Consider the following 27,839-nt stretch of genomic DNA (forward strand, 5'->3'; position numbering starts at 1 on the left):
AGAAAAAAAAAAGAGAAGCTTTTCTAGGTTTGGAAATTTTCGTCCGACAGGAGCAGTGAACTGAACCAAACAGTGAAATTCTTCCTACTCCGCTCCCACCAGCAAAAAGAGGGAAGAAACAGAAAACGTTGCCTTCACTCACGATCATACAGCAACGGAAATAAGGGCGCTTGTTTTGAAAGGCATGATGGAAAGTGAGGGGATTGAACAGGTGACAGAAAGTACAATACACAATATAGCAAAGGATGCAGTCAGTCGTCCTTTATCACTGACTCCGGATCAGTTTCACAGCTCATGTTCCAAACTCCAAAATAAAACCACAGATATTCTGAATTAAAGATGCGTTTGGAGGATTTTAGTAGAGAAAAGTTCCCATGCTTAACTGCTGTTGTTTAAAAAAAAAAAAACACCCCATTAACACTGCAAGCATGACAGCGGACAGTGCTGCATAAAAGATCAAATTCAACAGCTCGCTTTCAAAGAGACTAAAAAACATTTTTGTCTCATCGAAAAAAAAGTCAATGGTGTTCAGCTAACATTACGAGCGATGTTGACTACAATTCCCAAAGAACAATGCAACAACAAAACACATCCAGTTAGAGAACCGAGATTCTGTTGCTGGGCAGGAAATAGTAGGGTAAAGTTCAAGATTAGATTTTTTTCAATATGCTGCAACTTCAACTTTAAAGCTTTGACTCCAACCTTTTCCAGAGCCACTGCCGCAGAGGCTCATGGGTACTGTAGAATTTAGGGTCAATGTATGGAAGCCCTTTCTTGCCAAGAAAAAAAAAAGGATGAGTCAGGAATGTTTAACATAAGTATTTTGATGGCAAGTCCAAACTGTCATGATGACACTGAGCGTGGCCGATCATTTTTGACCCTGGGAACACAACATAAATAGTCAACAATTATATCTGTTTACAACTACGTTGCAGCGCGTTACTAACCATTTCTTTGTTGTTGTTTTTTTATATACTGTTTAAAAATGCTAAACAGGAGGACTTAAAGTAATATTGTGTATATCTGTACTAAAAAATTCAGCTTTTGTTGCAAGAGTTTTGTCTAAATCGCAATATTTTTAACGAGTTCTTGCTCTCTCAGTCATGCATTTAGCCTAAAAACATTGTTTTTTGTAGTGATGTATGAAATAAAGTATAACAAACCACGTAGCAGCAGACAGAAAGAAACATTCCAGTAAAAGCAAACAGGCAACAGCAGAAAAAAGACTGAAGTGGTGTGAGGCATTGAATACACAGCCATGTATTTTTTCTGATGAAGGCATTTAGTGTCATAACTTTGACTTCAGTTTTAAATCTCTCCAATAACTCAGTCAAATCGTACGATAATTCTGACAATAAATATTTTTAACATTCCTAACTTTTCATCTTTTTCTTTTTCATTTTTATAGTGGCGATGTGCTTCCATACATCCAAAGACCGAATAGAAAAAAAAAAAAAATATACAGTAGCAGTTTATTGAGTGCAATTCCTCCACCCGCTCCTCCACTCACCCATTCACCACGTGTGAACAAGTGCTCCAGCTGTGAAAACTGACACATATTAGAATCTGTTTATGTGGTGAGGAAAGCCATCACAAGGCTCAGAACACGTGCTGCGTTCATGTTCTATGGGATTATGAGGTTTGAAACTAACACTCACTGCAGGTTTCATATTAGAAAAAAAATCAGGCACGGGAACTCAGACTTTGTTGATTTTCACTTTTTGCTTCGACTTCTTGAAACCTGATAACCGTAAGAAGAAAAGTGCAAAACTGTTGTTATATTTATGAAAGCACTGATGATGAGAACGACAATGACTCTCACAGGACGTCAACGCAGCACGTTCGGTCGCGAAAGAAGAGCAGACAGAAGAAAGACGACTAAAAGATGGTGAACTGTGAATTCGAGACAGTTTGGTTGTTGATTTTTTTAACAGCAGAAAAGTCGCTCCGAGCTGATTCGCTGCCTCACTTCTCTTCTTCACTTTGGGCATAAACAAGAGGATGAGAGTGACCCGGGAGGACAGGTGCATTATGGGTACGATAGTTTGACCGGAGCCAGTCAGGACTGTCTGTTGTGTATGTGTGGACTCTATGAGATGGCCTTGGCCTCGGGTAAGAAGGCCTCCCAGTATTTTATCAGCTGTAGGAGAAAAAGAAAAAGGAAATTATTCACTTTTCATTATTTTCCCAATTTTTTTTTTCTGGTTCTACTTGCATGGAAATTTGTATGCTTTAAATTGTCATATACAGAAAATCTTAAATGTTGTTTTTGCCAAAACAACATTTAAGACACAGAATTACTTCCAAAATTAAAATTTGATTGACAAATAATTTCAATGTACTCCAAAATGGACTTATTTTGATTCTAACATCAATCTAAAAACAATAACATTAACATTATCTTTGTCTTTACCTGCTGTTGTGTCTGAACCAGTGACTCCAGATATTTGATAATGATGGTTTTAAAGTCCTTCACTCTCTCTTTCTGTTGAAAACAAACAAAAGATGAAGGACTTAAACACGCAGAGAATCATCTTTTCATTCTCTCATCCATCATGCCTCCTCACCTCAAACCTGCTGACTTCTTTGCGTATGGTTTTGGAGATTTGTTCAAAGTCTCTCTCTCCCTGTTGGACCTTCCCCTCCAGCTGAAACACACACACACACACACACACACACACACACACACACACACACACACACACACACACAAAGAGGAAGACAACATTTATGAATTATGTTTAAATTGGCATTTTGCATCCTCGTGTCTGTTGAGGAGACGTGTTGGTCCATTTGGATAATCTGATGAGTAAATCTCGACTGTCTATAGCTATAAATCTGTGATCCATCAGATTGTTACAGATATTGGACTTTTGTCAGTTTACCCAAACTGCAGCAACATGGACACACACACAGACCGTCCTCTACACATTATATTATTCTACACATTTTCTCCTTCACATGTTAGTTTGGTGATCATCTTTTAAAAAGAGAAAGCACACAACTCATTTTGTCACCAATAAAGGTTTCCTGCGGCAACTTTATAAGATCTGACTGATTGGATTGAGATAATGTGCTTTTATTCTGGCAAGTCCAACCAGCACTGACTTGAAACCAAACAAGTAATAACTGTATTTCCATCCGTGTAGTGAACTAACTGTACAGTGTTGATACCTGCAGTTTTGATGACGTTTATTAATTGAAGTTATTGATATTTACTGAACTAAGTCAACAACCACCTGAGTCTTTGAAAGGCTGAAATAATGACGGAATTGATTTATCTTCATTAATCTGCGAGTTATATGGAGTTTTCATGGAAAAAGGAAAAAAAAAAACTGTAACTAGATGATCTAAGCTGTCACATGAAAGGGTTTATCTGTTATTTGACTTTAACTTTCAATTAGAATTTGGACCCAGAATGAACATTTTCAATCCTGATGCTCATAACAGAACGTTATTCCAAAAGGCAAATTTGAGGAAATCTCACCTACTCTGACAAACAACTTCATGGGACAGCGACTGTTTAATAGCAGGACAAACAAACAAAAAATGAACGGTATGATGATAAAATTCAACTAAACGATGATAAATATGAGAACCAAATGGTACAATGAGGCAAATAAAAGGTGTGAAGCAGGCAGTCAGGCAGGTGGACACAGAGCTGCAGACAGACAGACAGACAGACAGACAGACAGACAGACAGACAGACAGACAGACGGGGCAGTCCTACCTCCTCAATCTCCTGGTTGCAGGAAGGCATGGCAGGGAAAACGCAACAAAATTTAAGAGGCAGGAAAAAATGTTCAGAGCTTCCAAAATCATAGAGGAAGATCCAGAGACATGAGCAAACAAAACCTCAAACCAAAAGGAAACACTAGAGCACTGTGAGGAAACGAGCTGCCCTCAGACCGGAGCCTCTACCTGGATGACGTGTGCACGGTTTTCACTTGTAAAGCCACAAGCAGAGACCAAAAACTGAGTCGTGTGTGGAAAGAGAATTTTTTAAATCTGACACAGACTAAACGTTGAAAGTGAATATTTGGTCAGATGTTTTGCAGTTTTGTATTATTGTACTATCCCAGCTCTGTTCTGATTCAAAAACACACACAGCGACACCCCGAAAGCTCGACCAACCCGCTGTGTCTTGTGTTTTCAGTTCTCACACTAATTATTTCACCTGTGTAAGGAGCTCTGATGTGTGGAAAGCAGAACACTGTATTTCTAATGTCAGCTGTGTGTCCTTTTCTTTAGTTGTACCGTGAGCTTCTGACCTAATCACACTGACATCAACAATATCGTCTTAAAGCATCAACCGTGAACATCAGAACAACAGCTGTGAATTTTAGGGCATTTCTAACAGACAATGTAAAAGCTGTTTCCTCAGATTCTGCTAATTATTAAATTGTTCTGTTTATTCAAGCATTTCTTAAATTTTCCTGATCTTCAAATTGTTGAATTTAAACCCCCGAAGTCTAAATAATACGGGTAACCTCCTTTAAACAAACACATTATATGTACCTTTAAATTGCTACATTTGATCCACAAAATAAAAAATGTGTATTTGTGATTTAAGAATTAAACAGAACAGCGTACAGACAGCAGCAGATTCACAGCAGCAGTGTTTCAAACACCAGCTGTTGTTTCTGTTTGGTGCCCACAGGGGGCAGTGTGGTGTAATAATCTGACAGACACTAAACACACCTCTGTGTACTATGCTGTGCTACAAGTAAAAGACCTGCATTCAAAATAACAGTTTCAGTACAAGACTAAATGTATAAGAGGATCTTTTCAAAACAACTCAGTGTCCACGTCATTGTTGCTGTTTTAGCTCTAATTTCATCTGAGCAGAGAAACTTTTTAAATAAAGGTGATAAGATGCTTCATATCTGTGAGGATGTGACTGGAAAAGATGAACCGCAGTTGCATTTGTTTTCACTGGTCTCTGATTATTTCTATTTAAAGTTTGTTTGTGTATATTTGCATTTTGTCTGTGTGGAGATTGGATCAACGTATCAGTGCAGCAGAGCAGGAGCTCTTGTTCAGGCAGCATAAGAAGGTATTCGATGTGCATTAAAGCAGCTGAGACTCAGCGGAGGAACCCGACGGTAGCTCTGATCAGCTCATGGTGGCTGACGAAGAAGAAGGGAACTGTTTTAGTGTAGGCAGTTTAGCAATAATGACCTTTAAACACGAATGTGAAAGAAAACCATTTTTGTATTTTAACTGTGTTGTTTTTTGTTTTTTTTTACCTCTACTAAGGAGGTTACCTTTCTGGTTTCATTGTTCGTTTCTTGGTTTGTTTGTTTGTCTGTCAGCAGGATTTTCATGAAACTTGGTGCAAAGCGGAAGCCAATAAACTTTGGTACCAGCATCCTCTGGGGGAGCTGACACATGCACGTGCTAAGTATACTCTTACATCTAAATATGAAATTCTAATCACTTTGGAAATATATATATACATGTATAGTGGTTGTGCTTGCAGATTTGCATATGATAGAAGAGAGGACTATTGGCCTCAGTGGAGGTCATCTTAGGGTGGACCTAGACTCAAATGCTCCCCCTAACTTTTCCATTTCGTTGCTGTTGTAAGGAGGACAACAGATATGTTTGTCAGGAGAAAAAGGGAACTACGTGGCACTGCCAGCAGAAAAGAAGCCTGAAGAGTTTCTGCTGCTTTCACAGGAGCGTGTTCACAGATTTCACTCCCTCTGCTGCCAGTCTGTCCTGCAAAATATTTCCTCAGGCCTTTTAAGAATCACTCTCTCTTCACATCATTGGCTATAAATGCATTTACTTTGTGAATAGGTCCTATCTCTGGCCTTAATGTGTTGTCTGCAGCAGCTGTTCAGCAGGTTTCCAGCAGCAGCAGCAGTGTGAAGTAAAACTCTTTTCTCTTTTTTTGTCTTCAGAAAAAGCCGCTGTGTGTTTTCTGTTGGCTGTTGTCAAGGCGTGAACCAAAACCCGACTCCTGACAGGCGGCAAAACTCATGTCGGCTCCAAATAAATGTTGGTTGTAACTCTACTGCGATCTGTCCTCGTCTGCAGCTTCTGACAGCCTCCCCCAAAACTCCCCCGTCTTCCTCCCAACACCCCACATCTGACAGCTCCTCTGCTCTAATACCAGACCCCCGACCATGCCAACTCTGTGTGCATGTGTGTGTGTGTGTGTGCGCACGCTTTGTATCCTGACAGAGAGGATGAATTTGTGTGGTGACAGCTTCAACAGACGCTCTAATAAAGTACTTTTCTACTCTCTCCTGCTCTTGTTTGTCGTACTGAGTTCATGTGAAGCCTGCAGACTGAACGAAAACAAGATTTCTATACAAAAAAAAAAAAAGTTTTCACATGACTGAGCTGCGGAGGTGCGCTTGTTTTAGCTGACTGGACACACCTACAGCCTCAGAGAGGGGAGAGTGATTCCTGGGAGCAACTAGGATTTCAACTATTAAGTGTAGAAACATAGATTATTACCACACTCATAATAATATGGTACATAATTATCAGCTGTACTAATTATTTTGAAATGGGAAAATGAAAAGCAAAAAGATGAAGAAGTCCAAGGACAAAAACAATACCATCATGACTGCAGGTGTGATGAAGCCAATCATAAGTGAGCGCCTGCTACATCACGTTGTCTTAAGAGGCCAGTGTCGATGAATGCACTCGAAGTAGACAACGTTTAAGATGCATAATCATTATTTGAATATTTGCTGTTAAATAAACTAATAAAGGTTACTGTCATCATTGTTAGTCGACAGCATTCATTGGCTGTTTTTGGCTTTTCATCTACAGTGTTGAACGTGGGATTAAAATCTGCATTACTGCTGATAGAAAAAAAGCCTGAACTGCTTCGATGACTGTTTACATCCGTCCATCTTTCTCGCCCTCCGTCTGTCTGTCTCACCTCTTTGATCTCGTCCTTGGCCTGTTGCAGTTTGTCTGGTTTGTTGGTGAACTGCAGTTTGGCTTCAGCTTCTCGTTTCTTCTGCAGGAGCATCTGACTGTCCTGCCATTTCTGCCACGTCTTCATACGGTGGTCGAACACACCCTGCAAACACACACGCAGTTTAATACACACCGAATGTCCCAGTTACATTAGACACATTATTTATTCATCATGGAGATCATTTATAGCTTTTGACAACATCTTATCTGCTGAAATGTCCCCAAATATGTTCATGACATCTCTTATTATGAACTGCATCCTGTAACAGTGCTTTTTTTCAAATGGTAAGTTTTTTTAAAAAAAGGATGCTGAGTAGGGGGAATACTGGAAATACTGAAAACATTTATTTACTTTCGTTTATTTGACACTACGAGATGGAGAAGGACATTAAATCAGCCACAAGTAGGCAGTCATTGTCTGCCTCCATCAAATAAGGTTCAATAGCTGCGGTCATAACACACAGCTGTCAATCAAATACACAACCCACCACAACTTTATTCTACTCTACTCTGGTTCTTTCTCCTCTCCTCTTTCACATCCTGTCTCTCTTTCTACCTGGACGCAGGTGTTTCATGTCCAGCAGGACACAGTTATCTTTATTCCTGGTTTTAGCTTCACTGTCCTAAATAAAACCCGGTTTGGTCTACAGAGGGATTGAGGCTCTCACAGGTCAGAGGTTACACACACTTCCTGTGTTGTGGGGTTTGTGTTCCTCTCAGTGCAGTGAAGCTGATTCTACCTGCAGACGTGCTCGTACCTTGACTGCAGTGATGAGTCGGACGTAGTCGCCCAGTAACTCGGAGAAGAGGTAGAAGTCTGCGTTGGCCTGGTCCTGGTGCAGCTGGTCGATCTTCTCCTCCACCTCGGCCAGCTGGGACAGAGCTCGGGACAGAGCCGTGTGGTCCTCGCTGTTACCCAGCATGGCCGCCGACTTGGCAAACTGTGCTGTGTTAACCGACAGCTCTGCAGAGGAGACCAGAGAGATTCAGTACATGCCAGATAATGTCCCAAATATCTGCTTTTTGACGTCTCCCAAAGATCTAATTAATACAAATAGCTGTTGCAATGAAGTTTTTGCTCTGCCCTCAAAAAACAAACAAATAAAATTAAACGTTTTCTTCTTCTTTTTTGGGTTGAAGCGCAGACTAAAATGACTGGACGTCACTTATCGGTCTCTGATAAGCAATGAGGGAAATAAATGAACCAAACAAACAAGAACAGGAAGTTCTGATAACAGAAGACTATACTAACGACTGAACGTGGTCACTGGGAGTGACTAGAAGATCTTCAAAGATCAAGATCTGGAAATTACACACACGCATGCATGTGCGTGCCCACACACACACACACACACACACACACACACACACACACACACACACACACACACACACACACACACACACACACACACACACACACACACACACACACACACACACACACACACACACACACAGGGCATCGTTACCTTTCCTGTGACAGACCAAAGACTCCACACTGGCATGAAGTTTCCTCAGCTGAACATCCAGATTCTCAAAATGCTGCTGCTTCTCCTCAAACCACTGACACACACAAGCAAGCAAACAAACACACACACACACACACACACACACACACACACACACACACACACACACACACACACACACACACACACACACACACACACACACACACACACACACAGGTTATCAGGAGTTCAGTCTTCAAACCTTCCTTCCTTCCTTGATACTGCCTTATTTTTGTCCTCTCTTTCTTCCTCTCGAGTTCCTCATTTACATGTTTCCCTTCCTTTCTTTTCATCCTTTCTTCCCCTTTCTTCCTTGCCCGACTCTTTATTTCATCCTTCGTTCTCCCTTCCTCCACATCCCTGCTTGCTTAGTTCATATTTCATTTCTTCCTCCCTTCCCCTCTTCTCTACATCCTTCTCTCATTCCCTTCAACCTGCCATCCTCTTCTCCTCCCTCCTTCACTCACAGCGTCTGACTCGTTCATCTTGATGGTCATCTTGTTGACGGCGTCTGCAGCCTTGTTGACCATTCGGAGAAGTCCAGCGCTGCTCAGAGCTTGAGTGCTGACCGCCCGCGGCAACTGGACAACAACAACAACAACAACAACGACGACAAAAAACAAGCAGGATGAGCACTTCAGCCGGGGAACAGGCAGGCTTTGATTCGTAGCTCACTTTCCCTTTTTAAAGTGTATTTAATGACATCTAAGAAAGCTCCCTGTTTTCATTTGCTGTTGATGCAAACTTCCTTGTCTTGATAAATTCAGTCTAATGTCTGTTTCCACAGAACTACCTCCATCTGCACAACCACAGTCGTCATCCTCATCACTCAGCTGGAACACGTTCTCTGTTTAACACTAATTATTTCCAGTCGCTTTGATTTGGCTGTTTTTTTTTAGCTTAACATCGATAAAACTAAACACTTCCTGCACTGATGTTTCACATTAAGTCTTAAAGGGGCTTGAAGGCCTTTCATTGAGACATGTGCAGGAAGAGCTGAGCTGCACTGACGTACACTGACTGAAGAACAGCAAATCTGTGGAAATGTCCTTCATATTGAATTCACCATGTGAGCCTTTACAGTACAGGTAATTCCACCTGGGCTTAGATTTGAGGCTTTATAGTATTCCCTCCAATTGTGTCATCTCTCTAGTTCTTTTACTTTCTCTGGCTCTTTTCATCCCTCAGTTTCCACAGGTCTTGCTCTCTGTTTAGCTCATTTCAAATCTTCACTCTTGTCCTCTTTCTTGAATGACTTTTGCCTTTGTCCTTCCTTCACCTTCATGATTCATCTTCCCTTGATTTTCACTTTCTTTGCTGACTGTTTTGTTCAGTTTCTCCTGTTTCTTTCTCTGTTCTGCACCATCTTTCTAACTCCATCACAGCTGTGGTCTTTTCCCTCCTCCGCTCTGATTGTAATGTCTCCCACGTTTTAGCTCCAATCAGATTCAATGCAGCCACTTTTTGTGTCGAGCAACTTTAACAGGCGCAAAAACCGACTCAGAACCCATCGCGTCACTCTGCAAACGCCTGGACGTCCGTCTGAAAATAGGCTCATTTTTCTTCATTTTGGAAAACTTTACTTTTTTCCCGGACATACAGGGTTTTCCTCTGATGCTGGAGCACATTTACCCAGCATTCCCCACCCTCCAATCTCATTTAACAGGAGCGGCAGCAGCCAGGGGACAGCTCGGTCCCCGGGGCCCTCGCTGACGGGGGGGGACAAATGTAAATGTGTGGGGCGGGGGGTAAAAATAGCTTTCAATTGCAGCCCGGTCCATCCCTCCCTCCTGCTCCCACCTCCTCTGGTTGTGTTTCATTAAGCGGACCGGACGGACCGACACGCTCGGTCAAGCGTCCGAGTGATTCATCTGTTAAATCGGTGACATGAGGCCATTTATTCTGGACCCAACAACCGCCGGCTCTCCCAACACAATACCACCAACAGTTAGGAGGTTTGCAGAGAAGGGAGATGAGGACGAGGGGGAGGCGGAGGCAGAGGCGGGGGGGGAGTTAGACAGTATGAACCAACAAGATGAAATGTTACAGAGGATTTAGTTGGAGTGGACAATAAAATGAGGAAACAGGAAACACCACAGGCCCTTAAACCCTGAGGCAGTTTTTAGAGGCTCGGCGAGCAGGCGCAGACTCGTCGCTTTGACCTTGTCGGGATGTTTTGCTGCTTGCTGAGAAAAAGAAGTGAGGAGATCAGAAAACTCAGGCAGAGTTTTTTGTCTCTTTTGGGGGTCGGTTATTTGTTTTTGCCCCATTTGAGGCAGGAGCTGAGACGTTCTATCAGTTAGTTGATCAGACTGTCTAAGCGTCCAATCCTTTGGTCCAGAGATCTCAACACTACTGGTCAGATTACCAGGACATTAAAGTGGATGTAAAGAGGATGGACATTGGTGACCCCATGACCTTTCCACCAGTGTCAATGTGTCCATTACAGCATCTGCACAGGTCAGTCCAGCAGTGCTTTTCTTCCTTAAAAGATCTAGTGTGGAGTTACCAAATGTGCTGGCCCGCCTTTTCAGCTCTGACGCAGTGTTCTGCCGTCCAGGTGAAGATTAAACTGCAGAGATGGAGCAGCACTTGAGACAAAAGCAGACACGTGGTCTGACGGAGCCAAACTGCAGCTTGTGGGTTTTGTTGATTTTCTGCAGTGAAGCACTGATGAAGACGAAGTTGCAGACTGTAGTCCACTTTTAAAGGCTGACTGGACCTTTAAAGTTTGCCGGTGACATTAAACAGGCAGCAGGCTGTAAGAAGTGCTGCTGAAACAGAATCACTTCTGAGGGGAAACACGGAAGCACAGACAGTCTGACCGTCTGATGGTCACAGGACTGTGGAGGTTTGTCGTGTCCTGCTTGTACAGATTTGCTGATGCTCATGTGTTAAACACATGTTCGCGTTCTTCTGGTAAAGCGTGTAATTTTTTTTTACCTCCGAGCTCTCCAGAAACTGCAGGACGTCAGGATCCTTCAGCAGGATGGGATGCTTCACTGTTCTCATCAGATACCTGAAACAGAGCAGAATTAATCAACAAAAGATGCTTTTGCTTTGGGCAGAACTTCATTTATTATGATGACCAGTTTCTAATCCAGGGACTCATTATTCTCCTTGTTGGGTTGTTGTTCTTGTTCTTTTTCGACATCATTGGTTGGTGTCAAAAATAGAACCTAGCTCAACATTTCGAGGTACTCAGCTCTAATTAAAGAAACCTGCCGTAGTCTCTAACCCACAGTGCAGTCTGAAAACACTGTAAAAGGTTGCAGCAATCCTCAAGCCCTCCTCCAACCACAAACATAAAAAATAGAGTTGATCTTTCAGGAATTTAAAGTTATGATTTTTTAATCAAATATGTGAATAATGAAAATATCTATAAACTGTGCTGTAACTGAGTCATTATTACCAAAAAACATTAATGAAAAATTTAAGTGAAAAAATAAAAATAAAAAATTTTAGTGTGTGTGTGTGTGTGTGTGTGCGTCCATCAGCATGGAGTTCTGCAGCTCCGAGCTCCATCAGCTGTCAGTGACTGACCTTCCTGTCAATCAAACACCATCAGTAAAGGGCAGCAGAATGTCAGCCCCGCCCACCTCTCCCCCACCTCCTCAGTATTCAACACACACACACACACACACACACACACACACACACACACACACACACACACACACACACACACACACACACACACACACACACACACACACACACACACACACACATGTGTGATAATGATGTATCTAATATTTGTGGTTTAACCTTTAGGCCTGTAAAGCTCTGACCAAGTTGCTCTTTACCACGACTGCACGCAGCAGACACACACACGCACGCACGCACGCACGCACGCACACACACACACACACACACACACAGAGGTTTAATGTACAGTATCATTATGAGGAAATGTTGATTGCACAGTGTAATGGCTGTAGAATACTGACACCATCCGTGTTTAAATTAGTTAGTATATTTGTGTACACTTAACAGTTCTACACAGAAATGATCTGGAACCAATGCCTGCCTGAGAGGAAGCTGATCAATCCAATAACTGGTGATTTGTTCATATAGAAATGTTGCACATGTTAAGCTTGTGCTGACCATCTTCCAGCCTAAAACATGGAGAATCACAGTGTGGCTCTGTAAATCCTCCAGACTGAGCAGCAGAGATAAACTGCAGCTGTGTTTTTCTGTGTTTCTCAGTTTCTTCTCATACCTCTCCAGTGCCGACCTCCTCTTCTCCACAAACTCATTGGACGACTGATCCTCCTTCCCCACCTTCACCTTGGTCATGCCTGCAGACAAGGAGGTGCTCATTAATACAGCTGATTAACAACCGGGACGAGGACAGTCACAACCAATTAACACAACACACATGCACAGGTACGATCGGTCATCACTGACAGCCTACAGACTGTACTTACTCTATGAGACATCTTCTCCTTTAGTAGTGTAGTTAGGATGTGAGTACAGTTGGGGAAGAGTGTGGCAATGACTTTACTTACCCACAATGCTTTTCTCGGGTGCTGGGGGGACGATGTAGCCTATGTGCAGGTACTTAGAGGCCAGTTTACTGTGCAGACCCAGAAAGTCACTGAAACGCCTTTTTACTGAAAACTCGTTAGTCTTAAACAGAGACATGGAGGTCTGGATTAAAGAGAGAGAGAGAGAGAGAGAGAGAGAGAGAGAGAGAGAGAGAGAGAGAGAGAGAAAGAGAAAGAGAGAGAAAGAGTAAATAAAACTGAAGTCATGGAGTCTCAAATGTCAAACAGTAGAGGAAGATTTTGTTCATTACAAGACGAACAAGGTCTGAATGTTCACATTACTGCTCGAGAACCTCTATTATATATGTATGTTCCCTTCTGACAAGTAGAAAGTAGCAGAAAACAAAGTAAAGAGCTGTTTAGTTAATTTGCACAAATGACAAGACACACAAAAACAGCTTAATGCACAAACAGAGCACAAGGATTGTGCTGATGAGAATTTAAAAACCATAAGGGAGCTTATTAAGACGTCTCACTGTAAAGGCAGCTGGATGCTAATTAGCTGTGCTAACAGTGAGTATTCAACTAAGAGCACAGCTGAGCCTACGTAAAGCTGGGTCTCGCAAGGCCAGATGAGTCTGACAGTGAAGAGCTGAGAATGAAGAAGTGTTCTTTAATAGCCAAGGTGTGTGTGTGTGTGTGTGTGTGTGTGTGTATGTGTGTAATAATGTCTAATGTGCTGCTTTGTTTTTTGTCACACCAACAAATTTTTGACTAATGACTGTCATGGTACAAGTTTCATTTATGTTGTTTGAGCTTGACAGACGTGATGAATATAATGCTATAACAACACTGTATGAGACGCATGGAAATACACAGTTTGATATAAATCTCACCTTGGTTGTCACTTTGTAGGCCATGTACGCATTCATTCCATCACCTGGAACACACACACATACACACACACATACACATACACATACACATACACATACACATACACATACACACACACATACACATTATCTGATCAGTACTGACCTACAGTAGTGACACTAAGCAGTAAAATACACACATCCAAACATTCTCACGTAGCATTAATAATCTAAACAGACACATAGAGGACCTGGTGAGTGAAACAGGAGCACGCTCAGCTCAGACATCAAACTGGTTAAACTGGTTAAATGTCTTTTCTTGCAAATCGCTGAGTGTTTCAACAGTTTCATTTACTGTCTCTTTCAGTTCATATTTACAAAAAGGGACTGTCAGGTCAGTTGAGTGATTAACAGTTGGAGTACAAAACGAACATCCTGTACGGTCACCACACACTACTGCTTACTGCTTCATAACTCTCAGGACAGACTCCACATTTTTAGCTCTAAGCCACTAAATCATTAATTGTTTGTTCAGTCGCACACTTTAAACTGTGGCCTGTAATGACACATGGGAGCCTGCAGGGGGCAGTCACAGGGCTTCAGTGTTCCATCAATAATCCATTAGTACAATAATAAAGTGTGATGACTAACAGGATGACTGAGCGGACCGTTGGCCTCTGTCACTGCCTGCTCTGCATTTTACTTTCACAGTTTCTGCTTACATCAGCTCTGACAGAGAAAAGCTCCAACGTGTCTATTATCTTCAGGGAGGGGAGAGAAAGGCGAAGAAGAGAAGGGGCTGATGGGAAATGTAGTGCTAGTCTGTAGAAACAAATCATCAAATTCAAGAAAGTAAAACACTTTTCTCCCGCTGTAAAAATGAATAACTTGAGTAATAACAGTGAGATTTCTCTGATCTTCCCTTCTCTGAAATACACCTCGCATCGCTCCAGGACAATCCAGGATATTCCAGGACCACGGGGCTGTGAAATCAGTGTGTACTCACCGACTTTCTCAGGGTCAGACACTGATATGTGCATGTCGAATGAATCACCACCTTCCTCCTCTTCAATCTATAGAAATAAAAGGAGTTGCTTTCTGAGCGTTTTTCATGACAAAACAAGAGACAGGAACAAGAAACTGTTCGCATGTGAAGAGAACCGAGCAGAGAGCAGAGGACACCAACCATCACACGCAACAGAATAAGCAAGATCTAAAATGACTGACAAGGTAAAAAAATGTACAAACTGGGTAGTGCTTGACAGCTCAGTAAAAGCAGCACAATAGTGGGATAATATTTTAGCAATTACAATAAATAAATAAGGTCATAATTCTGCTTTCCAGCAGAAATGTCCCCAAATCTGCGTGAACTTTGATTTACAATTCATGAAAAGTGTTCAGTGGAAACCTGAAAGGGAGCTCGAGTGTGTGAGCGCAGTCACCTCATCAAAGGAGGAGTGTGTGAACATGTCGTCGTGGGTGAGGCCAATGCGGGGGGTGATGACGGAGGTTGGAGGGGTGATGGGGGTGATGGCGGGTGACGGGCCGTCAGAGAGCAGAACTTCTCTCTCTGGACTGTCCAACGAGACCTCCTCTGTGGCCTCTGAGACGGGACGAGCAGAAAGAGACAGCAAGAGAGTGATGAGGCTCAGCGATGAGTACGAGCTGTAAAGAAGATCTAACTCTCCCAGTGGTGACTAAATGTTGAAATCACTCGTTGCACTTCAGTGCTTGGTTATGTGTTTGTTACTTGGTTGCTGTGTCTCTGTTGCTATAGTTACTAATTTTACAGGCAGATTCCATGTAGCCTGCACATTAATGTAGAGTGTTGAATAGACACTTGAACACTGGAACAACTTAGTCAGCGTACATTATCAGGAATTAATGGACACCCTGCAGCCAATCACTACTGAGTGTTCACCCAGACCATGTGTCTGCGTGTGTGTGTGCGTACGTGTGTGTGTGTCTTTGTACCTGCGAACAGGTCCTCTGGATCGTCGTCAAAAAGTGAATCCTGTTTGGGTCCATTTGAGTTGGTGCTGATATCTTCAGCAGGTAGACTGGCTGGTTCTGACTGCACACACACACACACACACACACACACACACACACACACACACACACACACACACACACACACACACACACACACACACACACACACACACAATTAGATCCAATCAAATATAAGTATTACAGTACATTCAATTACAGAATGAAATATTCATCGGTAGCTGAACATGCACATTGTCATGTAAGCTTGTGGTTCACAGTGACTGAACTGCATTATTTCACAGTCACAGCAAAGTCTCTCAACTTTCACCCCTTTACCACAGCACAGCAGGAAAAGTGGAGGCAGAGCATCTGTACAGTATCTTTGCAGAGTCAACATATTCCACAGAAGAAGAAGAAGAAAAGACGAAGATTCCAGCAGCTTGTGTCATCCTTCTGCTGAACCACAGAACTTCCTGCCTGCCAGTGAGGAAATGGCCAGCTTCTGTAACCAAATCTTCCTTTTCTGAGTTTTCTTCCTGTTCCTCGCTCATTTTCAGGTCGTGCTCGACGACTAGCGGGAGCTGCCTCGGTTGTTCGATAAACTGATCAAAAACGACTGTGATAGGTGGTTCACTGTGCAAGGAGAGCCTGAATGTCACTCACCAGCAAGAAACTTGTTAGCTCCGTAACTTGTTAGTTACAGAAAATGAGAACAAGTTTTCCTTTTGTATCAAGCAGCAAGCAAGTTGCAGCATGACATGTTTGAGTTAATTTGCCTTACTTGAGCTGACACATCCTGCGATGTGACTAGGACAATGCATGTACTCATAGAACTGGAGTTACATCCAGTCACTCCTCTTTTCCACACAGTAACTGTGAGTCCAGTAACACAAAGATGTGGAGGGTGACATTCAGAGCAATGCACACCAGTTTCTCTGTTGTTTCTCTGCTGCAAGAACACAAAAGTCTTCATCTATTCCCATCATGTGATGATTAACCTGATGGAGATGTCCCCATAACAAAGAACTCTTAGGCTAATAGTTCATAACATATCATTTTTATCAGACTGCTTTGAGGGCCAATAGCAGGATTCACTTCAAAATGTTTTGAGTTGCGTATCCCTTTTATTTTTGTAATCCTGTGATATAACACCATCATTGTAAGAAACAGAAAGAATAGCGTAATATAAGTTGTAGGTCGTATCGCTAACCCTTAGCGTGCAGCCCTCACAGCAGCAGTCACGGCTCCTTCCAGGGAAACAGACTCAAACTTCAGATCAGTAATGGGTGACTAATACTACATTACTCATATCTGAGGGAGCTTCTGTTATACTGTATTAGCAGCAAAAAATATATAATAATGAAAAAATAGGGTTACGGCAGCAAACTGAGAGCAACAACCACGATCACAGAGAGTGTGTGGGTTTATTCAGGTGCCACCTGCTGCACTTTGCCCTCACAGGTATGGACACTGACTGTCAGCCAACAGAAGGTCTGTCTGTGCAAAACGACTGGCCAGATTTCCACACATCGCCTCTACGTTTGCAAACGCAGAGACACCAGACATGTCGAGAGCCATGTCTTTATCTTCAGTCTCCTGCAATGACTTCTGCTGAGCTGCCCCTCAGCAAGGCCTTAAACCTCCAAACACAGCGAGAGGAGAGGAACCAGCCTTCATAAGTCAACTCAAGAAATTCCTTTTTCATCTGCATGTCGCAGTTGACAGTTACTGGATCACATGCGCAGCGTGTTTCGCAACTTTATATAACACACACACACACACACGCATGAGCTTGCATGCACACACACACCTACTCCTTAATGGGGTGGAGAGCTTTTATGGACATATGTTAGGAGTGACAAGCTCAAAGGACTGATTCTTGAATTAACGGTAAATATTGGTGTTGATTCACTGAAGGAAATGACTGAAACTTGTTACATCAGATGCGTCTGAATTTTATGCACTGAAAATGTGTGGACTCCTGGAAATGTGAATTAGGATACTGGAGGAAAGAAAAACACTTGAGTTCTTCAATAATCTTCTTGTCATGTCTTAATTACTGCATGATGTATTTTAGTGTTATTGTGAGAAAACATCAGGCTCATATTTGGAGATTTGACATCTTTTCCTTTGCAAATTTACAGCCTGAAGAATGTTGTCAACACAATATCTTGACCTCATAATACAGTTCAGAATGAAGGTAAGATGAGTGTGTTCTTGCAGGTTCAACCTGCAGAAAAATGGTGACACATTTTTGTAAAATTTAAGGAATAATGTACACAATTATTGAATTTCCAGAGATAAAAAACAGTCAGTTCTGGTGGCAGCTACATGAGCTAAAACATACAAAGCAGGTGGAAGCTTCTCCGGTCAGTTTCAGCAACCTTCACCTACGACTTCAAAAGCAAATTCCCAAGCCGGCTCACAGCTGGCGCAGAGGAAGCGAAGAGGAAGAGAGTGATGTGGAGATTTTAGCTGAGCGGATAGAAAGAGGAGAGGATGGCAGGGAGAGTGTGGAGGGAGAGAAGAGGAAATGAGTGATGATAACAAGGAGCTTCCTCCCTCCTTACTCAGCAAACACACGGAGAGGTCAGAGGAAGCACTGTGCACACGCACACACACGCCAGGTCAGCTGTGCTTCCATTCAACAATGTTTGAACCTCCAACTCTTCATTAAAGAGTGAATAAATAAACCAGCTGAACAAATCACACCTCTAATCCCTGCATTTAGGACATGTTGATACTTTTGAATATGAAATGAGGAGCATGATGAATTACTGGCCACATACAGTCAAACTGGGAGTAGCTATGGCAACCAGTGACATCTAACCAATGAATTATGACAAACAAATTAGAAAATAGAACAACAGAAACAAAAGTCAGAAACACAAAGAAGAGCTGAGGCTGATGGGAATGTTGTTAGCTTCGCAAAGTGTTGGACAGGTTGAAATTTTGAGATGAAGATGGCGCTAGATGAAAAGTCAGACAGACAGACAGACAGACAGACAGACAGACAGGCAGACAGGCAGGCAGGCAGGCAGGCAGGCAGGCAGGCACTGCTGTCCCTGGAGCTGCTTGCATGGCCCAAAATATCCAGGAAATAGCTGTGTGAAAAGGGAACATGAGGACACTACAGAGGAAATTCATGTCAGAGCTGAACGACACTGACATGAAATTAACACACACACACACACACACACACACACACACACACACACACACAGGTGCAACTGTAATCAGTCTGGTGTCTTATTATCACATAACCCCAAAGTCCTTGGTTCAAATCCTAATTTAGGTCAGTAATGGTCAACTAAATACTGCAAACGTGTCAGTATCATACAGTTGAATCAACACCTCACTGAAACAGCTTCAACAAAAACTGAATGAAGGGAGGACTTTGCATTATACTGCACTCTTTTCAGCCAGGTGTACCTAATAAACTGGCAACTGAGTGTATATTGATATCACAGAGTGGCAGGAGAGAGAATCTGCTTCACTTTCTGCAAACTGAGACACTAAAGGAGGAAAGAGAAGGAGTCAGAGGTTAACACTTAGCTACACTCCACTTAACCCCAGTCCACCTTAAAGTGTTTAACATCCTTCATCTGTTTATTGGTCCTGGTGAAGCAACGTGTCGGCCATGAAAACACACCCGGACTCATTCTGCTGCTCACAGCGGAAGTGGATGACTGACACGCGCGCGCACACACACACACCACACACACACACCACACACACACACACACACACACACACACACACACACACACACACACAGGTCATTGACGAGAGCTGTTGTGACACTCAAAGGAAGACAATCATCACCAGGAATGAAATCCAAAGTGCTGATGTGACAAAATGAGAAAAATAGGCGTCTGTGCGTGTGTGTGTGTATGTGTGTGTGTGTGTGTGTGTGTGTGTGTGTGTGTGTGTGTGTGTGTGCAAGTTTGTTTCTGAGCTGAAGTTACAACACACTTTCAAAAACTTTTCAAATAAGAAACTGTTTTTTTTAACTCATCATCCGAGATATTTTCACAGACAGAGGTCTCACTCCTCCCGCGGTCTGTCTGTCTGCTTCAATCTTAAACGCTCAGTTCACCCAAATCAAAAAAAGGAAGAAGAGGAAAAAACCCTTTTCAGAGGCACTTCAGCAGGAGATTGAACTGCATTAAAACACATCAGCAGCTGCTTTGATGGGGGCATGCTGCTATATGTACCGATGAGACAATGAAAGTCCAGTGTGAGTGACTGATCCATGAGTTTAAAGACTGAGGTAAAACACAGGTTTATAACCCTACGAGACAGGATTTTACTGCTCATTACGATCGTTTGCTCCTCCATCTATGTGACTGTCAGTGGAAACACACATTACCGCTCATGTCTCTATCTTATAGTTTATATCCTCTTGTAACTTGGTGAGCTGACATAAAAAAACTAACGTTTTCAGAGGGTTACTCTAACGGGGACAGACAAAAGTAAGTTGGTGAAAGAAATAAACGAGTAAACCTCAGCTGAGGCGACATTCAATGCAGATGCAGCGATCCTGCGGTCCCACAAAAGTCCTACAAGCCTGGTTAGCTAACATAGGCTAGCATGGGCGACAAGTCAACATGACTGCAGTAAAATATGTAGATGTGATGCATCTATAAACAACATATTACACCATCTAAAACCATATGTGATGCTCATTAAGGGAAACTTTTCTGTAACCCCAACGATTTTTTACACAAAAATGTGGAACAGTGCTACCTGTTAGTGCAGCTTCCATCCATCCATTTTCTATGCCACTTATCCCTTTCGGGGTCGCGGGGGGGCCGGAGCCTATCTGGGCTGTCAACGGGCAAGAGGCGGGGTACACCCTGGACCGGTCGCCAGCTGATCGCAGGGCACATACACACAACCATTCACACACACACTCACACCTAGGGGCAATTTAGAGTCACCAATCAACCTAATGAGCATGTTTTTGGTCTGTGGGAGGAAGCCGGAGTACCCGGAGAGAACCCACGCATGCACGGGAAGAACACGCAAACTTCACACAGAAAGGCCCAACCCGGGAGTCGAACCTATGAGGCACGCGCACTACCTGCTGCGCCACCGTGCAGCCCTCAGTGCAGCTTCTCAGTGTTAAACTGATCCAATGCAGAAACACAGCTGCAAATTAAAGCAAAAACACTCTGTGTGCCTCCATTTGCAAAGCTACCAAAACTCTAATCTAATAGCTACACCTAATGGAGCTCATTGGCAGCACTGCATGACATATTAGATAGCACTGAGGAGAAGAAAAAGTTAAAGTAGTGCCATTAACTTCATGGCTAGCTGCCTGCACTTGGTAGCAGCTAGAGCAGCAACAGAGATGTACAAGCCTGCTGTGACTTTGACACAGGAAGTCCTGGTTCATGTCCCACCTCCTTTAAACAGCCACTGTTCGCTTCCTTTGAACTGGGCAGCAGGTGAGAAAATGCTGATCAGTCATTTGAGGAACAATCAGATGGATATTTTTTCTTTGGGAGGGAAGTGACAAACTTGTTGGGCGGCTGTATGTGACATCTTTCGTTACCTTAGAATGAGCTCTTTATATCTACAGATGGCGTGGGTCCGCTTCCACGGAGTTGGCCATTGTTCTATAGTAGCCCAGCAGGGACAAACCGAACACTGGCGCTTAGGAAGGGAAGGGTGAGGTGAGGGTTATACAGTTGGTTGCAATCTACAACCTCACCCCTAGATGCTACTAAATCCTGCACACTGGTCCTTCTAACTGGTCATAAAATGTTTCATCATTGTCTCTGAAAAGCTGAAACGTGTTCCCGAAGTTGTCTGTCCACAATGTAAAACACCCATCTATCTGCTGCTGTCCTGGATGTTAAAATCGGAACAAAACTCGAAAAACAAAGGCATTTTTAGCACACGGACAATTGAGTGGACCCAGTTCTCTCCACAGCCAAGGCCTCATACCGTACAGACATCACATGGAAACAATATTATGAGTGCCAGCACAATCTAAATCAAATCTAGAGCAACAACCCTGCAACAAAATCTAATTCTGTGTCACCTGTAGGGTTCAGTTGGATTCAGACTGTGTAAAAAAGACAGGTGATTCAACTCCATGTAGTTTGTTATTTTGTTGCATTAGTAACTGCTTGCATTTAGCTGAAATCTGCCCTTGATATCTGGCCATATTTTGTTGTTTTGAGTATTTTTATTTGCAACTTCCTAACACTGTGTGGAAACACACAGGACAAAACTACCTGCTGGATTCATTGCTTACTTACTTAGAAACACAGAAACTATATTGCTAAGAGCAATTAACTTCAAAACGTCAACCACTCTACTGAATTACTTCACATATACAAAAGCATAACACAACAAACAAGAATCTTTACTGTGCTGTACAGCACTTTTTGATTTCCGTTTTTCCAATCTGCCATGAATGCATCACCCACACCTGTGTGACTGTCACCTGACGGCACGCAATCACACCTTCTCTGCGTCTTTCTCTGCGCAAATATGACCCTCCTCGGCTCCTGTAAGTGTCGCTTTGAAGGCCACCGTTAGTGTTGTTACATTGACAAATGTAAACGCTTCAGCAGCTGTTCTGCTGAATGATGACAGAGCAGGGATGAATAAAAGGCTTCCACACACCAAACCTCATTCAAAATTTTACCGTTTTAAAGGTCTCCTCCCTGCCTGCTCCCCCTGCTCTAAGTTTTCATCTGTTGTCAGCTGGAAGCATCACGCCCTGCCTGCCACAGCTCCCCTCGGCCTCCCTTCATCACCTCCTCCTCTTACTCACCTCCTGTGTGGCGGCCGGCTCTGGGAACAGGTCCTCCCCGTCTTCCAGCTCCTGGAAGTCAGTGTGCTGCAGTGGAGGGTCCCTGGCTGTGTCCGCCATGTTCACGTCGTTCCTGCGGTTGATGGCGATGATAGCTAACAGCTAGCTAACAGACACACACACCGACGGACAGAGAAAACAGTCGACTGACAGAGTGAGGGGAGGAGCGGAGGAGCGGGGAGTCAGGAGGTATTCCCAGCTCTGTCATGTGACTTACTGGACTCCTGATGGGAGCCAGAAAGGAGGGAGAAAAAAGAAGAGGTCTCACTCTGCCGCTGTTTCGTGGTACCGCGATTCTAAACATCGAATAAGATTCTATGACATAAAGCAGCGCAGAAGCTAAATTATAGAAATAGAACAGAATCTAAAATAAAATGTAAAATCAAATATAATACTGTGTGAGCCAGCTGAGTGACAGCAAAATCTATAAATGTTAAATGTGCTATGGCAATGTGCAGTGGGCTTTGAAGCAGTCTTGTTGACATTATTTAAAGCATAAAAGCCCCAAGAAACATGCTGCTCTGTTCATTTATTTTCTAAATACTGTTTCGTTACAGAACAATTGCTGACTGTGTGACTTTGTCCGTTTGGGAAATATCAAAACCATGAATCAGGAACAGGAAACAGTATTCCCAAATTCAGAACTTTTCTTAAATTATGTAAAATAGTGCAACTCTAAATATCAGTGGCATAATAATTATTCAATCTCTAATACATTTTAGAGGACATATTGTACTCTTTTGACACTATGAATACATTTTGCTGATATTTTTGGGGTTTTACTTGTAAGTGAATATTTCTATCAATAAAGTTTTTGATTTAAAAAAAAGTGTCTATAGACGATCTTTGTGCCGTTTCAGCCGGATCATTTTCAGCGACGCACGATCACTTCCGTGTAGTTACCAAGTCACGAGCGGAAACTGTAAACTCGAGTTTAACAACAGCTAATATAACAATACATTTTTATTGAAAATAACAGTTTTTGTCCGGAGAGAGTTACGCGCTGTGTGAAGCTAACCCAGCAGGATTTAACTTTTAGCATGGACGCTGGCGGGGAAACCACTAGCATGGCCTCAGAGGAAGAGCATGAAGTCCAGCATCTAACGCATGAGCAGAGCCTGGAGGTAGCGTTAGCAAACATGGCAGTGGAAGGTAAGATCATGTCAGTGTTTGACAACAGCGGATTTATACAGGCAGGAACAACCGGAAACATTCCACGTGTGTCACTTGTGTATACTACTCGATCTGTAACTTTTAATAAGATCATTTGAACCATTGGTTTGTTATTAGAGGTAAACAGCAGAGACACGAGCTCGCCCAAGAAGTTAGTTTGATCAGATATCTTTCAGATCCCCCGAAATGAAACAGGAAGTCAGTTCATTCATTCAGTTCATTCATCCGAACGCTGTCGGGTTAGGGTTAGGCAAGATACTGATAGTCACCAGTGATGTTCTAATGATTGTTGTATGTAATGTATATAATACAGATATGATAGTGCCTTTATTATAACAGTGGTGAAATGTAACAGTTAGCAGCTGTACTAAAGTTACATTTATAGATACTTTGAGTATTTATATTTATGCTACTATATATGTCATTGTACGTTTCTGATGGAAATTTAGTACATGCTAGCCAATAGTGTAGATAGTAATACAAAATTATCTTATGTTTTAATTCATTATAATAATTATTATTATTATCATCATCATCATCTAATAATAATAATAGAATATGATATGTCCATGATATGTTTGCTTGTCAACAAATTGGTCATGCTAAATACATTATACGTAAAAAATACATAAGACATGTAATAAAAATGTGGAAAATATATCCCAAAACTCACCGTTCAAGCCAGCATAAAATTTGCATGAAGTGGCATTATCCCACCCAAGCGTTAGGAGTTAAAACAACAACAAACAACAGCTGATTTTATAAGGCTGATCATCAGCTGACTCAAAGAGATGAGAATCAGTTTGAGGGCATGAGAAATTAGAAAAAAAGTCTCACCCTGCCAGCCTTGAGAGGCTTAAAAATTGCTTTTTAGGAGAAAATATGTGACAAATCAGGCAGTAATACAGTGATCTCACTGACCCCTTCAATGAGCCTCAGTGGTCATTCCTATGGTGAAGAATCCAGTCAGAGTGTTGAAATCATTGAAATGTTTTCTTCTTTAGTCACTGGTTATTCCCTCTTGTGTCCTGGTCTTATCCCTTCCCTGATTCCTTCCCTAGAACTGCAGCAGAAGGCTGTGCAGACAGACAGCACGACACAAGAGTTGGCCGTCAACACAGAGCCGGGCTGGGAGCATCAGGTGGAGGCCATGTTTGAGTACAGCTCCAGCCTGATGGCGCAGTATGACAGTCTGATGAGGAAGCAGGACGAGGAGGAGGTGGCACACGAGAAAGACAAACAACAACTGCAGAAGAAGAAGGAGGAGACCACCCGCCAGCACCAGGTGAGACTGACACACACGCGCGCACACACTGTTAAAGTACTCTTTGGAGTTTTTTGACGACATGTGGCACTGTGGTTCAAATCAGGGCACTATGACGTAGGTGTACTCTACCATCAGCCTGTGACTGTGTTTTCAGGCTCTTCTGGACAAACTGGAGTCTCTGCGAGTTAAACTGCAGCTGAACAACTCCAAGGCCACCAGGAAGAATTTCTTAGCCAAGAATCAGGAAATGACCTTAGAAAAGAACAGAGCAGAGGAGGAGAGGAACAGGTAACAACCAAGAACACAGTGGAAATAAACGATCGAAAAGACGAGGCGAAGTGGTAAATGATTGGAACGGTATCATTCTAAAGGTCAGAGGCCTGTTCATGTGTGACTTTCCTCCTCCCTTCAGGCTGTCCAAGGAGCTGGAGGAGAGTGAGAGGAAGCTAACGGCTCTCACGGAGGAGCAGAGCGAGGAGCAGCGGAGGTGGCAGGAGGAGCTGGACGAACTGAGGCAGGAGATGGAGCAGGTGAGGAAGGAGGCGCAGGAGGCCGAGCTGCTGGCCTTACAGGATGAGATCGCAGCTGTGGAAAAGCAGAGAGACGTTGCCATGGCGCGCATCGAGGCCTGGCTGAGAGAGGTACAGAACCTTATGATTGTTATCCGATATTCAGTGACTGCAAATATGCCAAAAGAATTCAAAATCATGTGAGATGAAAGATGTAGAAGCCCTGCAGCTGCTCTGATGTTGATTTTGTGGTTACCTGTCCCAGGTGGGGCAGTACCTGAACGCTCTCAGGGTGGAGTTTCCGCAGCAGTACCCTCATGAGAGGCAGAAGTGGGAGAAGAAGGAGGTTCAGGTTCGGAGGAACCAGGCTGAGCTCCAGAGCCGTTTCCAGGAGGTTCTGCTGCAACTCCAGCAGGGTCGAGAGTTAGGATCGGTCCTCAGGATCAACGTGCCGTCTCTGCCTCAGGTCCCCATGGTAAGACCCCCCAACACCAAGGTCAACTACAAAGAACTAAAAGAGTATATTAGACAATGGTGGACGATGTTGCAGATCAGTTAGCGTGACTGTTTGATGGTAATACTCAATTTACTGGATTTTTGCATCTGTGTGATGCAATACATTGATTTTTCAGGTATTTAATTCGCTAGACTAACCCAAAACAGACATCCCTATCTCGTTTTCATAAAGTTTCTTAAATTATTTTCACAGAAAAAAAAACTATATCTCAATACATATCTGTATGCCAAGATAATATTTAAGGCTGCAGCTATGAATTATTTTTATTGTTTTGTCCTCAAAATTTGAGATAATACTGAAAAATGTCTCATCATGATATCCCAGAGCCCAAAGTAGCACCAAGTGTGTGCTGGTTATCTTTAACGGCTCCTCTTTTCTCCCACAGGCTGACCTGAGATTCAATCAGGTGATGCAGTCATTGGTCCGCCCTCAGTTCATGCCCCCTCCAAACCCAGCGAGCCGACCCCTCCCTCCCCAGAGGCACCCACACTTCTACCATCAACAGTACCAGCCCCCTCACCATCCTCAGTACCGCCACCGCTACCACCACCCACCACCCCAGCACCATTTCCAAGCCTCCTTCCCACCACAGCATCCACCTCCTCATCAGTCACAGCCTCCTCACCCTCCTCAGCCTCAGCTCCAGCCCCACATCAGAGTTCCAATGCGGGTGACTCCCCCTCTTAGTCTCTCCCCGTCCCCTCCCATTCAGCCTGTCCACCCTGTGGTTTCTCCCTCACCTCCCCCTGCTGCTGCCACTGCTTCCGCTTCCACTTCCACATCCACTTCCGCCTCTGCTGGCAAACTAGACAAGGTCCTGGAGAAGCTCGGAGCTCGGTTCCCACAATGCAACAAGGCTCAGCTCACGTCGCTGCTCCAGCAGGTGAAGAGCTCCCGTGGTACGTTGGCTGGCATGTCCATGGAGGAGGTCATCGAGCAGGTTGGCCTCAAGCTGGCGCAGAGCGAGAAGATGGCCCCAGGGCCCATCAGCCGGCCCATGGCCCCTGGCCCCATCCAGAGGCCGACACCTCCCCCACAGAGAGCAGCGGCAGGTGGAAGTCAGGCCGTCGGCGCCCGTAAACTCTGCCTGATGTGCCAGAACCACGTGGATCCAGAGAGCCGCCACCCGCTGAGCTGCTCCCACACCATCCACAAAGACTGCATCAGAATGTGGCTGCAGTTCAGCAAGAACAACACCTGTCCCTTCTGCTCGGGGAAGTGACGGAGAAAACCACGTGGTGTATGTTCAGCCGTTCTGACTCTAATCACTGCCACTCAAAAATGACATGTTCAACACTCGATGTCTCTGTTTACGTGTGTTTGTTTTTTTTATATATAAATACAACCTACAATAAAGGTCATTAAAGAAGAGAACAGTTAAACACAACTGCTTCTCTGCTTCCACTCTTTATGCTAAGCTGTGCTAACCACATCCTGACTCCAGGTCTGCACTTCATACAGAGACTGATCTTCTCATTTCACTGTTGGAAAGAAAGGAAATAAGCATATTTCTTTAAAATGTTGAACTGTTATTTTACTGTGTAAATGTGAGGATTTGAGATTGTATTAACACTAAACATCAGGAAACAGGTTTTCTTACTAAAATATGATCAGATGATACATATAAAAAAAACAAAAGTTACATATAAAGGCATATCTTAAATAGAACACTGTCTGAAATACAGAGCTGGTTTTCTCTTTTGATGAGTTAGACGTCCCGGG

General features: G+C 43.2%; 2 protein-coding genes across 2 annotated transcripts; one reads left to right on the top strand and one right to left on the bottom strand.

Moving 5' to 3' along the window:
* Positions 1-399: 399 nt before the first annotated feature.
* On the bottom strand, positions 400-22,834 carry snx2 (sorting nexin 2). Its single transcript, XM_070964716.1, has 15 exons — positions 22,613-22,834; positions 15,799-15,898; positions 15,267-15,427; positions 14,831-14,897; positions 13,846-13,889; positions 12,971-13,112; positions 12,682-12,760; positions 11,403-11,478; positions 8,927-9,040; positions 8,418-8,511; positions 7,704-7,909; positions 6,905-7,048; positions 2,568-2,648; positions 2,414-2,485; positions 400-2,140 (listed from the first exon to the last, which is right to left on the bottom strand). The coding sequence occupies exons 1-15, from the start codon at positions 22,709-22,711 to the stop codon at positions 2,090-2,092; spliced, it is 1,530 nt and encodes a 509-aa protein (XP_070820817.1). The 5' UTR covers positions 22,712-22,834; the 3' UTR covers positions 400-2,089.
* Positions 22,835-23,518: 684 nt separating this feature from the next.
* Positions 23,519-27,496, top strand: rnf214 (ring finger protein 214). The gene is made up of 6 exons (XM_070964718.1): positions 23,519-23,803; positions 24,886-25,109; positions 25,246-25,379; positions 25,504-25,732; positions 25,866-26,075; positions 26,503-27,496. The coding sequence occupies exons 1-6, from the start codon at positions 23,692-23,694 to the stop codon at positions 27,337-27,339; spliced, it is 1,746 nt and encodes a 581-aa protein (XP_070820819.1). The 5' UTR covers positions 23,519-23,691; the 3' UTR covers positions 27,340-27,496.
* The last annotated feature ends 343 nt before the right edge of the window (positions 27,497-27,839 follow it).

Source organism: Chaetodon trifascialis, chromosome 6 (genome assembly GCF_039877785.1).
Source record: "Chaetodon trifascialis isolate fChaTrf1 chromosome 6, fChaTrf1.hap1, whole genome shotgun sequence".
In the NCBI taxonomy this organism is placed as follows: domain Eukaryota; kingdom Metazoa; phylum Chordata; class Actinopteri; order Chaetodontiformes; family Chaetodontidae; genus Chaetodon; species Chaetodon trifascialis.